Raw genomic sequence first — 14303 nt, forward strand, 5'->3', positions numbered from 1 at the left:
TTTCCCTGAAAAGACAAGACAAGGGACTAGACAGCCAACAGGACTGATTGAGGATAGCAGTTCCTCTCAAGGCAAGTCCTTATACTCTTGAAAGTATTACAGAAAGTATTCAGAATTTAGTCATATTTTAGGACAATATCTGAATCAGATAAGGAAAAGTATCTGGAATCTTTATGTCAGCACTGAAATTATTCACAGGTTAGGCTACTTAACACAGTCTAGATGTAAATCAACAACCAGGAAGCAAATTATCAAAAACATTACAGCCTTTCTTCCAAGTAGGCATTTTTTGCTCTTGTAATTTAGATCTGCAAGTCTTTTTCTGACTAGTAATATTGGAAAAAAGGCACATTGTAAAAATTAAGGGTTTCTTTCCATTTCTAAGTTTTGAGTAGATTATTATCTAATATTTTATTAAAGTGCATTGTGAACAGTTCCAGCAATTTTATTCATAGGCAAACTCCACATTTCTTGCTTACCCAGTATCCTAGAATGCTAAGTTCTCAGTTTAAAAATAGAGAATACCAAAAAAAGTTTCCTTATGCTTCCACAGTGTCACAGAAGCATGGTTCAAACAGGTTAGGGAAAGCCACTTCTCCTATATCTTCTGTAAAGAGCAGTAACATTTTATTATTCTACTGAATCACAACATTTTCTCTCAAACCCCTAAAAACAGTGGGCTAAGAACTTATATTCTTTTTAAAAGACCTGTAAAATAGTGGTTTTAAGTTCCGCTTTGTGCCACATTGGTAACTCTGGTACCATTAGAAAAAATGGTGGAACCAGAAAAAAACCCCAGAATTTTCATAAAATGAAATGCAATCAAATATTACCAATTGTCTTACACAGGACAACTGCCAACTTTACATAATTTAAATCAGTATAAAGTGATACTGGAGAGTGGGGGAGAGGAGGGCTTTTATTACATTAATTACTATCAGTCAGAACTTTAGATTATGGTAGACAGTCAGCATGTAATTCAGTTATCTAAATCTTCTTTGCCGTTTTCTTCTCTTGTTTTCCTCTTCTCATTTTACATTTTAAATTAAATACGTTTCTTATTAATCTACATAAGTTTTGATTGATAATGTGTTTATCACAACTAGCTTACAGACTGCCTCATATATTAGTTGATGGAGGCCATAAGAGATCCGTAAACTGATTATTCAGTCACTTCATTTTTGATAACTATTAAAGGCTTCTAAATATCTGCTAATGACAAATTCACTGTTTGTTAATCTCACATTATTTTATTATTAAGTTTAATGCAAGCTAACAATGGTAGTTTGTCAAAGGAAAATGAACCCTTTGAGTTAAGCTGTATCACTTCTAACATTACAAACTATTTAGATGCTTCATGTACTGATGAAAATGAAGGATTCCAGTGATGTCAATGGAATTGCAATTGTACAGTAACTAATATAAGTGGGAACAGAAATAAAACCTTGAGTTTTGCAGTATTATACCAACTGACAATTTTTTTATAATTACACTGCAGTGCTACTATGTATGTACACAGAAATACTACTACTACTTTGAAAAACAATAAAGAAGTGGACTAGCTAATATTAACAAGACAAAAGAATTTTTTTATTTACCTGACTTTGCAATTCACTTTGTTGCTTCAGGCGAAGATTTTCTGGTGTATCAGCCACTGTAGTGAAGGACTGCTTTGGGTAATGTCTAGAAAAAGAAGAAGTACAAAGCCAAACAGTAAATATTTGCACATGCTAGGAAGTCAAATGCATCCCAGCACTCTTTCCTACAGTGTACAGAATTCTTTCATAGTTTGCTATGAATTAAAATATTTAAATATATTGTGTCAGACGTGCCTTACAGAAACAACACAAAGGAGTCCACTGTCCACTGACTTCAAAGACCAATCAGCCAAAATTTGCTTTCAATAGAGTGATCAAAACTACTTTTAACTGCATTGTCTTGGTATAGTCATATGCTGGACAAGGACTAAACTAAAAGCTAAAAAAGACTAAACTAAAAGCCCTTAAAATGAAATTGGTTTACAGAAACCAATGCTACATAAGAGAGCACAGCTGGAGTACCACAGGGTCTTTAATCCTTTAGTGTAGGAACCAGAAGGATCAAAGCAGGTACTTTCTGGGTAGAGGAATGTCAAATGCTTTAACAGTAAATACATCAATACAGTACTGTAATACCCAGCACCAAAGGTTGTGGTGTCTCAGAACTGCAATGCGTCAGGCATCTTTTCTTTCCATTTGAAATTTTACACCTTTACAATATGCTCTTACTATTTGCTTTGGCATTTTATGGTAATATGCTCTAGGGGAGCCTGCTTGAGCAGGGAGATGGGACTAGAGGGCCTTTGGTGATCTCTTCCAATCCTAATAACTTTGTGATTCTGTGAACTATAGCCATCAAGTCCTCCTCATTTACAGAACCACTATTTATTAATTTTCATGGATTTATCCTGTAATTTTGCTGTCAGACAGGAAGTTCCCTAATAGGAAAGACCACAAAAAAAAGCAAATAACAAAATGAAACAACACAGCCAAAAATAGACATAATATTATGGGCCAGGAACACTATGAGCAAACCAATTCTTACTAATTATGTTCCATCATTTTCAGTCTGAAATTAAAATGTTCGCCTTATTATGATATGAGGCACTCATGTCTTCAGTTACCATTCACAGCTTCCCATGTCTGCCAACTCCCCTATTTGTGCCTCCAACATTTCAGAGTACAACAGGCACAGTGTTACACACACAATAACAATTGCAGTACAAGTTCTACAGAGAGGGTAAGCAGTAACTGTCTGAAGACAGAGAATATGCAGTATTAAACAGTTCCATGTTCAAACTCCAGGCCATCTCTAGTGTGTTCTTTCAGCAGCTAGTTGTATGCTGTTGCTATGATTTCATAATAAAATTTCTGTTCTGTATAAACGTGATATGTATTTTCTTTCAAAATTGTATTTTGTAAGGAAGTTTTCTCTGTACAAGTTCTATTTCCATGAAGTGTATGGTTTCAGTAAAAAAAAAAAAAAAAAATCTGTAAAAATGAAACAAGCAAAAAAATTAAGGATTTATGGTTTTATCCAAAAGTTGATATTTCCCCCTCAGAAATGCAAAATCCATAATTCATGAGAAATGCTGCCTGAACTTAATACAGTCGACTGCTCCAGACCTGATTCCCCCATCAAATGACATCTTGCACTGCCCGACTTCTACACCACAGCACAATGGAACAGACTCCTGCACCAAGAGGCTGTGGAACATCACCTCATTTATGTTGTCATTACACAGGGAAAACAGAGGAGAAATACAGAACAACCTAGGGACTTGAGGCTCTCAAGGGCTAATAACTGCATAGAAAGAGCAAAAATTTAAACATCTTGATGAAAGAAAGCTTTTCTACACAGAAATGTAAGCATTATCCCAGACTGGGTACTAGCAGATGGACAAACAATGCTACTCTAAGTTTATGTCAGCCACTTATTCAGAGAACTCATGTCACTGAAAACTAGAAAGCAGAATTTCTAGGCATGACACCCTTCAGATATTCATTTGGAGTTACAGCCAAATCCTCCCGAAGTCCCACCCAAGATGGAGCTTTGGCCAGAGAGAGCACCGAGTTCTGCATGTGCTGCTGCCCCTTCCCTCCTTTTCAAATGAGGGGCTCCCCCCCACCACCCCTCAGACCAGCCAACGCCAGCAGAAGAGCTTAGCCACAGCTCCAGCCACACACAGGGAGGCAGAACCAGCCTTTGCACGAGGCAGATGGTGCATTGTGAAATACCTTGGGACAAGGAAGATACTTCCAGAAGGGCTCCTCTTTTTTTTTCTTTATTTTTTCAATCTCACAATTCATTCTTCTGTATAGAGGCAAAAAACAAATGCCAGACTGGCCACAAGGAGGGTCATAAGCCCTTTTTGGAAAGCAGCAATGAGCAGATGGGGAAAGCAACAAGCCACCTCACAGCCAGGGCCTGCTGATGCCCAAGGAAGATTGCAGCAATGGTGCACAATTCACACCTTAAAGCTTAGCAGCCTTCCACATAGCAGCCATGAGGTATCCATGGATAGCTCCTGTAGATGAAAAAAATCCCTATCCCTAAAAAAATATAATCTGCCATACATGCATCTAAAATATTATATTAAGCACATGTTGAATGCTGAAAGCATTAACATTCATTTCACTGCTTTACACCATGGTTACATATCATGACCCTGGTAGTATAATCATAGTAATCACATGAATTCATCTTTTTTAACACGGAGAACACAGAGTGCAGCCAGCTCAGACAGGGTTTTTGGCCTGGTCCCCTTGGGAATTGTGTGGACAATACTGAGGTAAGTGTCTGAGCCACAGCCCCCAGGGAGCCTGTCAGGAACAGCAGCAGAGAACTGCAAACCCAGGCTCTCAAGTTAAACCTCTCTATTCTGAAGCATAAAAACATACACCTTTGTCCCCATCATTCACCAGCTCTTACTTCTGATCATTTGTAAATAAATGCTTTCTTCCACAACTACTGTTCAGAAGCTCAGAGGTATTTCAACATTCCAAGCAAACCACTTGAGAACCAATGTACCTAAGATCATTATTTATTTCAGAAGCACTTGCTCCATACTCCAAGTAAAAAAGGTATGTTCAGTCTTGAAGAAGCTGTGCTTTAATATGCTTGAAAATACTATATAAACTGATTTTATCAATGAAAAGTATTACACTTGACCATGGAAGAAAACAATGACAAGTGAACAAAACTGCTGAAATTTAAATTGGTCTTTAAACTGATCATCTAAACCATTTATCAAAATGTAAACCATTTATCAAAATGTATTACAGCAGTTACAATAAGAATCATTTAGCAAAATTAAATTAGCAGTGCATTCTACTATGGGTTGTCATTTTAACCACAGCTGATTTATGAAACCACTGACACGGTATTTCAAACCAGAAAGACATGGGTTTAGATACATCCCTTCTAATTTATGGAAATTCTTGCCTCAAATGCATTAAAAAGACTACTGTTAAATTTAAATCCTATCTTCAGCTTTTCATATTTGTTTTAAGCTTACTGATACCATGTCTTCAGGATAATTACCAGTATTTAAAATATTAAATTAAGTGAAAACTATCAAAGATACCTTATACCATCAGATACTTTCGTCTGAAATAAAAGGCTGAAACACAAGTGTTAAAATTCAATAATCTTCTTCTTTAACTATCAGTTTAGGTCTATACCCCATTTCATCAAAATGTTCTGAATAAGGATAAGTAACTGGATGGCAACAGCCTTTAATTCAAAAGGCTGACAGTGGTCCCTGGTAATCCGTTGCTCAGCTTCCCTTTTGTCTGAGATGATGTCTGAGAAAGAGCCAGGAATTGGTTAAGGAGGTTGATCTCATGTCAGCTATTTAATGGCAATGTTCAAAGGATTTTTTTGTTTGTTTTAAGTCTTTGTTAGTTGTCTAAGTCTACTTAGCAATATGTCTTACCACACTAATGCTATTAGGATTAATCCTCTATAAAGATCTATACAAGAAGTTCCAGAACAAATCAGGATACACAGTAGATTGTCTCTGCTGCGGGTTACTGTATTGCCTGCCTCAGCTGCATAGCTTGATTTAAAAGCAAACCACAACTCAATCTCTTGCTGCTTATGAGGAAACTCCTTATATTGAAAACAGGATCAGTAAAGCCTCTGAGAACTCAGGAAAGCACCTGAAACTTACCTAGCTTTTCCAATGACTAAACATAGAAAATTTCCTAAATACGTTTTTAGCTGTAAAGTTTTCATCCACTTTTCCATGCGCTCAATCCAACAAAAGGAAAGAAAAATGTTCTGAGAGAGAATGGGATGAAGTTCAGCTTCGTCTCTTCTGTAAAAGGTCAGATTCAGACTGAGATAAATTCAAGCATCTACTGGAATTACCTTCCTTATACATCACTCTGACTTAACCAACATTTACAAAATACTAAGAGATTTGTGTGTGTTTCTTATAACTGTAAATTAACTGTTCAGTTACAGAATTCTGACCATGTCAGAAGTACTAGATTTCTATGGAGTTATGTCTCCTCTAAAATACCTATTACATATTTGCCTGCAACATTAAATTTGTGATATTTTTTAATCAGAGAACAGGTACAAAATATACAAATCAAAATCAGTCTCCTAGGCAGCTCCATCACATCTTTTCATAATACCAATTGCCATCACTGGATGTCACATTAGGCTATCTGTCCTCTCCTATGTTTTACCCAAAAAAACTATTCTTCTAATTTAAGCAAACTCTAAAAGAGAAGGTTTAAAAGGAAAAAAAAAGAAAATTAAAAAAAAAAAAAACCACAAAAACAAAGAAAAACTTCTTTTCACTTGCAGTAATGCAGATTTGAACAAAAAACCTGTAAGACAATATAACAAAACTAAACCGATCTTAAAACAAGTATAGAAAACTATTAAAATTAGTTATGCTTTTAAAACTAGCACTTAAGTACAGCATATATAAAAATTGAAAAATGATATTAAATAGTGAATAATAATTTAGCAGTCTGGATGTAACCAAAGCTTAAAAATTATGGACAGGTAGGGAAGCTCGATCTCAGACCTGCAAGGGCCCAATCTGGTAAATGTGATCTGAGCCCATGTCAACAAACAGCACAAAAACAGAGAGGAGAAACACAGGTCTCCAATTAAGTCTCATATAGAAGACACGTGACAAAATAATTTTTCCAGGATAAAGTTGACAGGGTATTAAGTTGTGTTTGGGAATGTTTAAACTGGCAATTGGAAGAGACACAAGACTGCTTAAACTCCTTATCTTGAAACTGTGTCATTCACAGAAGGACATGCAAGATGCAAAACAGCAGAGAAAGAACCAGCAGGAGGGAGATCTTGCCCACAGCTGACTACTTGATTTGAAATTCGTGCTCAGTTGCACTTGCAGCTCTGAAGCTCCAGGAGGGATTTCTCTGGGTTTTCTCTTTTGTTTTGAGCTTTCTGTGCAAGATCACTTATTTGCATGCAATTATAAAGGCTTTTGTAGTAGGAATAATGTAACTAGTGCATAATACAGTTCTGGGCAATGAAATGAACAAGAAATACATCGCAATTCTCCAGAAATTATCCAAAGATGGCATTCTCTTTGGCTGCCTGAATCTACCCCTCTGTATGAAGAACTCTGGCTGCAATTAGTTTGCTTTGGAACACATTTTTCAATTTTTGCCTTCTGTTCTGCAAGAAACTTTTCAAATATTTAATTTCTGTATCTGTACTTCTTCCTTGAAGTAAAGGAGAAAGTTTCTCCCATATGCTAGCTAAATGCAAGCTCCTTTTTTATGAGAAAAATCCCCTAGAGCAATGAGCTTGTATTGATTTGCAGGAGAGTTAGCAAGCAGTAAAATCCATTTTAAAAAAGTACGGCTATTCCACTTGCTTATTGGGGTAAGCCATAACACCTTTGCTCTTAGAGTGAATGAAAGTCCACATATCCCATAAAAGCAGGCATATGATATACACTGTGCTACCAAACTGGCACTTAATACAGAACTACAGAGACCCATATCTGGGGTTGCCTTCTAAATCTAAAGTTAGGGAGGACCACATTAAATATTTTGACTGTATCTGGCCCCAAGACTCAGGTTAGTACCTTACTGTTCTCTGTTAGAGGCTGAAAAAAATAACTATTTACTGAAAACAACAAGGCAGAAAATGTTTACATTTTAGATAAAAGAGTTTAAAAAATTGGATAGACAACTCTAATTCCAAATTTCATGCTTCCACCATTTGAAATTTCACTCCTAAATACTACTGCACCAAACTAGCGGAGCAGTTAACTCTGCAAATCTTTGTCACACATTGAGGAACCCCAAAGAACAGAGAACTGGACTGCACAGCCATCTTTTAATCACTGGCAGAAGGAGCAGCTATGGAAAACAGGTCTAGATAGAAGACCCACAGTAAATTATTTCAGAATTTAAAAGGCCAGTTAGTTTTTGAAAAAAGCAAAAACCTTGTCAATTTCAAACTTTCTCACAGCATGTATCCAAAATCATTACCATTACTCATGTGGCCAGTATTGGCTAAGTTCTAGAGAAAAAGCATAGAAGCCACAGCATTAAATTACTTTGTACTTACAATACCAAGATCACCAAAAAACCTATCTCAAATACATTTTCAGATACATGGGTTGTCTGAATTTGCAATGTTCCCATATTCATATTTTGATTTCAAGTAGCTCCCCTGAAAACTGCTTAGAGCCAGCTTGGTGAAGACAGAAGGCCAAGTGCCTCTAGGCCAACACCAGCAGTGTCACACAGGCAGCTGGGCTCATGCTCTAACCACCAAGGAATGCTGTCTTCCTGCTTCCTCCCAAAAAATGTCTCAGAATTAAAAAATACCCCAGGTGATCTCAGGTGATCTTAACTTTTTCCCCATTTCTTACATTTTTCTTTTCTCTCTTTTGCAATTTTATATTTATTCTACATAGAAAGATATATTGTTAAAGACACAAGCAAGTCTTGCTTCTTGAGAAATTTAGGTCAAAACATTTACATTTTAATGATTTGAAAAAATACAGCAGGAGGAGGACACAGTTCATATCTTATCATATAATACTAAGAATTGTTACAATACAGATCTCAGCCCAGTAGCATCCAGATTCAGCAAAAAGATCAAAAAGAGTAAAATCCAATCATCATGGACTTCAAAAGTAGAGCTGCTAGAATTTTCAGTGGAGCCAGGCACTCACCCTTTCAATAATTTACCTATTCCTCAGCTATGGGACTCCAGTGCTTGGGGAAAGAAAATTAGTCAGTAGCAGACCAAGAACTGCAGCATAGCCTGGAGCTGTGCAGAAATCTATTGGCAGCACACTAGTAGGCATTGACAACAGATCAAAAAGTGAGAACCACTGTTGGAGAAGGAGACACAAAAAGATGCACAGAAAGTTCAGAGAAGCTTGAAAGGAGAAGGCAACAGTGGCAAAACAAAACAATAAACAAAAATCTGACTGCAACAGCAAAATCCACCGAAGACACACATACATACTAGCATTTGTCACTGCTAGACTGCTCCCAGGATATCACTCAGTGAGCTCACCCAGGCTTATACACCACCTAGACACAGAAAACTTCACAGAAGTTTAAGAAAACTTTCTAATCACCAGTGGCACAACAAAAGGCTGATGATTCAATATTTCCATAGTATTTTCTTCCAGATACTGTGATTATTATTTCTTCCAAAATATCTGGGAGACAAAAGAACATAAATATGAGCAGGAAAAACACAAACTTAAGCTGAGTTTCTCACTAATTTCATTTGTCAATTTACAGCAGCTGATTTAGCAGAGTAAAGAAACACACAGTATGACCCATAGTTTACCCCATCAACATCTTGCTGGCCTCTTTTAAGGATGTGTGAAAGAGGCATAATTCATGCATACAGCAATGGCAAATATTCTTACAGAATTCCTACATTTTCTTATTATTTATTCTATGTTCAATATATCAGTATATTGAGCAGTGTGATGCTTGATTATACAAGTGTAATTGCTCCCAGTAATTGGTAGCACTCAGTATGGGGATTTCTATACGACATCTAAATGGACATCTATTTTTCAGATATAAAGACCAGCCATAAACAAAAAGAAGTAAAACTTGCATCTATCCTAATGATGCTTTCTTCTCTGCCAGCTTTTCAAGTGCAAGAGCTACAACACAAGGGAGAAGTTTCATTCTAAAAATTTTAATGCCAAAAATCTATTACAATAACATCAGAAATCAAGAACAAGTGATTATCTATTGCTCACTGCCTCTATTAAGCCTCCCTCTTCCAAAGGAGTATTGATTGAAAGAATGAATATTTGCTACTAAGAACTGAAATTCTTATTCATGTGGTGCCTAGAAAGGCTACCTGGAACAGAGGCTAGACAGTGTTAAAGGAATAAATTTATTTATTTATAAATTCAGTATTTATTAAAAAGACCTTCAAAGGATACATCTTGGGCAGTACAGGAGCCTGGCCATGGCTCTACCCAAGACGGACCCCAAATCATGAGTTTTCACATTTTTATAGGTTTTGGTCCATTTACATATTGGGGTTAATTATCCAATTACAGCTTCATGTTATAAAATCCCACCCTCCCAGACTGCTCTCCTCAATTGTACTCAAAAGTACAATTATTTGTACTTTTTGGGCCTGAAGCTGCAGCGGTGTCCTCGGTTCTCCAGCTGTAAAAGGATTATTTTGTCTAACTAAACTGTGGAGAGAACTTGCTAACATTTCATATTAAGTTCAGAATGACATCCTAATGCAGTACAGAATCTTAAAAATTTGAAAGCTAAAATTTAAGGCATCACATGCATTCATTCAAAACATGTTAGCCCATATAGTGCTGGATCAAAGCTGTAATGAAACTGGGGTCCAGCTGTTGTGCTCTCCTAAAACTGAAGGTATTAGTCAAAACCTGGGAAACTAAATATGGAATAGTTCCTAGCTTCCATGTTTTCTACTTCTTAACTCTTCTGTGTAAGTTTTCTAGCTTTTAATCTTTATGCTTTTCTTCATTTCATTTCTTTAGCAAAACTACAGAACTACAGAGCCAAGCTTCATTAGACAATGACTTCTGAATTCCAAAGTTATCATTCAAGACATAGCAAATAATGCCTCTTTAACTGTAAAGTGTATTAAGCATTTGTCCTCTAAAATGGTAACTCCAACAGCATCATCAGCAGCTCCAAGTTAGAGTCAAAAAAGTAACAGAGTTACTTTTACATGTGCTAAAGGAAAGAAAAGGAAAAGCTGCTTTTTTTTTGTCAAGGGAAAGTTGTACTAGTTGCTTATTCATATATTGTACATTTTAAGCAGCTATGTTAACTGTAAAGCTTTATAAAATGTCTCTCCTTTCATGTATCCATGTCTATAAAATTTGTAAATAGAAAAAAAGTTTATTTTGTTTATAATAGATATTTTATGCTGGTATAGTGTAAAACAATTTCATATTACAGCACATTTGCCTATACAAAATCATTAAATGATACATTCAGCTTTTGCTCACAAATAAAGAATACTCTCAGTAGAGCCTGCTTTAGCTTGTTCTGCTGAAAGGATACAAGGGTGCAAAAGCAAAAAATGTCATTTTCAATGTAAATCCTTGGCAAAAGTCAATATATTACCAATTTAATTTGATACTGTTCTATACAACACATCACATACTGTTTTAAACACCTCACGATGTGGCATAGGGTGCCATATTTCACAGAAGATCTGGTCTGTAAGCTCCAAATTCTAAAGCCTGTGTAATTCAATCAAAACACAGATTCCTTTTTATGTGTTTATCATGAAAAAGCAACAACTATGTCACATTTTCACTAATACCCAGAAAACACCTACAGAACGTCTGCATATATTTATGCTCTCAGCTCCTCATGGACCGTTAATTATTTTGACTAGAACCAGGTGCAGTTGCCATTGCTAATTAAATGTTCCATTAGTATTGTTACAAAGACTGTCCCCTCTCCTCTTTGCTTTCTCTCTTTGCTCCCTGCTTGAAACAATACTCCCATGTAGCTGCCTGTTAAAGTACAGGGGTTTCTGTCACGGCTCTTAGTATTTTCAATTAAAGACTTAGGCAAATGAATGAGCTTTATGTAATTCATAGAGCACGGGCTTTCCCATCACTTTCTTGGACACAGACCATAAATTCCACCCAAATACTGTTCCAGAGACTGAAGCAACTGCACTGCATGTCATCCAAATGGTTTCCACAAGTTTCCACAGATAGTGTTACTCAAACAATAGAATCATAAAATCATGGAAAGGCTTGGTTTGAAAGAGACCATAAAGATCATCTAGTCCATCCCCACAGTCAGGGATACCACTCATTAGATCAGGTTGTTCAAGGCCACAACCTGGCCTTGAACACTTCCAGGGGCAGGGCATCCATTTTGCTTCTTTGCAAACAAGCAGAACTTGATAACATCTCCAGAGCTTTTCATTATTTTAGGCTGAAGAGCCTTCCAATAACTTCAGGTCAAAAGGCAAAGAAATGCTTTCCATCTCCCCACTTTGACAGAAGAGAGCAGCTGATGAATGGCTGCTGATATCCTAACAAATTAATCCTTTAGGATGGAAAACAGGCACAAACAAGATCACATATAAGAGGAATGCAAGCAATTCCTAAGTCAATTTACAGAAAAGGCCTGCCCAAAGCATAAACCAAGTACTATAACTACAGCAAAACACAGAGAAAAAGCTATTTCCATGAGGTATGTAAAAACTCAGCATGTCAGAGCAGATACATTATCACACTGCCAGATCAAATGCAAAAAGGTGAATTATGGGATAGATGGAGAAGAAAGGGAGTCACTTGTTGGAACTAATAGTGAAAAGACATGTGATATGTGCAACATGAAAGGACAAGCTCATGCTTCAGATCACACAGCTTAGTCATTAAATAGCATTTACACCACAGGAACACAGAAGACCTGGGAAGGTATTCGTAACCATGGAAAAAAAAAAGAAAGTGAAATATCTTCTACCTTTCCTTTTTATTCCTAAATGCTGCAGGCCAAAGATCTGTCAGATGTCACTGTCTGAGCCCCTTCTACACCTATTACTACATTTCTTCAAATCTATCAGCCAGATCCTCCATGGCCAGAGCCCTCAGAGGGCAACTGAATCCATTCAGAATAAAACTGAATATGTGCCTTTGAGTAACAGATAAAGAGAGATGACAGGAAATGCAAAGCAAACTATCTGTAGCTGCTATATTGAAGTTCAGTATTGCAGGAAATATGTTCACAACTGAAGCTTGCATGTGAATACCTAAAACTGGTCTTATGGTTCAAAAATTATTATTTACCCTGTCAGTGCATGATCAGTACCACGTCTTTGCTAGCATAACAGACAGTAAAACCACAAAACTGTCATCTTAAAAAGTCAATAAATCAAGGTTTCAAGACCACAGAGATTCCTTTAAACTGGTGGAATATATTTCAGCTGCTAAATTACATTTTTATGAAAAAACACTTTATTGTCAAAAAATGCTATTTCACTACAGTGATAGTGACTTTGTTGCCAAATTTTGTTACGACTATACACAGGTTATAACTAATAAAGTCTTTCACAAATGCAAAAATAAAATTATTATTTTATAAAAATTAATGAAGAACATAGCAATTAGATATTTCGTTATTTGTAAGTAACTTTAATTCCATTTCCACAGACTCATAAAGCTTTCATTTGGGACTTAGACAATTTTTGTTTTCTATGGATCTACTAATAATCTCATGCAATGATCCAGTCAACCCTGTCCGTTCATAGAAATTAAAAGTATATTTCCACCAATTTCTTGCAACTTGGTGAGGAAGAAGCCTGGAGCCTCTGAAGCACTTCAGTGACCAACATTTCCTGAGTGCCAGCCAAGTCACATGAAATCACTGGTCAAGCACATTGCTTCCTCTACAGGCCTGTTGAAATTTACACTACAAAGATATTTTAGTTTACAAAAACTATATTTTCTGAATAGTTCAGGAAAAAAAAAAATAACAGTATTTTAAAGCTGAAGAAGCCATAAGCCTTTTGTCAAAACTGAACTGTGTTGCAATAGTCTCTTGGATATATAATTATATTTCCTTGCCTGTGTTGAGATTACTCCTGGGAGCTTCATATGGATATTTACACTGTGGTGAAAATAAACTACCAGACAAGAGTTTAAAGTTCCTACCATAAATAGCTTTCAACACAAGAACAAATGCACAAAATAAAAACACTTTCAATATTCAATCTAGAGCTTTTCCAAATGCTTAAAGCAATTTTTAAGCATCTGCTTAAAACTGCAAAATCTCAGAACAGATTTAAATCTTAAAACACATTGCTCAAATCTGCAAAAGAGCTCAGTTTTGCCAGACCCCTTCATCTGTCTGTCCTCCTGCACCAGCATATGTGAGCCTCTGACTGACAGAGCTCTGTCTGCCTTTTTATTAAATCCCAGATATCCAAGGTGTTGAGCATTGTCACTTCTACTCCACTCAGGAGCAGGAAGACCTCACCTGAGAAAGCTAAGGCCTCTGTGGAGCACTGCAGTGATCAACAAAGGCAAAGAAAGAAAGACCTCTGCACACCACAGCCTAAGTTTGCTAAGCATGTTATTCAAGTGAAAAGTAAAATGAATGACAGCTGCCCACACTGAAGACTCAATGAACATCCCCAGTTTCACTGAAGTCCAAATGGTGAAAAGCTGTGATGGAATCCAAAATAAGTACCTGAAAAACCTGAAAAAACAAACTATTTTCACAAGACAGAAATCCTGTGGAGTAAAAAGA

The 14303-nt window shown here is 36.4% G+C and overlaps 1 protein-coding gene across 4 annotated transcripts in view; it reads right to left on the minus strand.

Moving 5' to 3' along the window:
• The window catches only part of NEBL (nebulette), a 258063-nt gene that overhangs the window by 182599 nt on the left and 61161 nt on the right, over positions 1-14303 (minus strand). For all 4 annotated transcript variants that reach the window (XM_021530375.3, XM_077788465.1, XM_077788457.1 and 1 more), the window contains one exon: positions 1599-1683. In XM_021530375.3, coding sequence (XP_021386050.1) covers positions 1599-1683 — 85 coding nt within the window. The remainder of the gene's footprint in view (positions 1-1598; positions 1684-14303) is intronic.

The sequence above is a fragment of the Lonchura striata genome, chromosome 1 (assembly GCF_046129695.1).
Source record: "Lonchura striata isolate bLonStr1 chromosome 1, bLonStr1.mat, whole genome shotgun sequence".
Classification (NCBI taxonomy): Eukaryota; Metazoa; Chordata; class Aves; order Passeriformes; family Estrildidae; genus Lonchura; species Lonchura striata.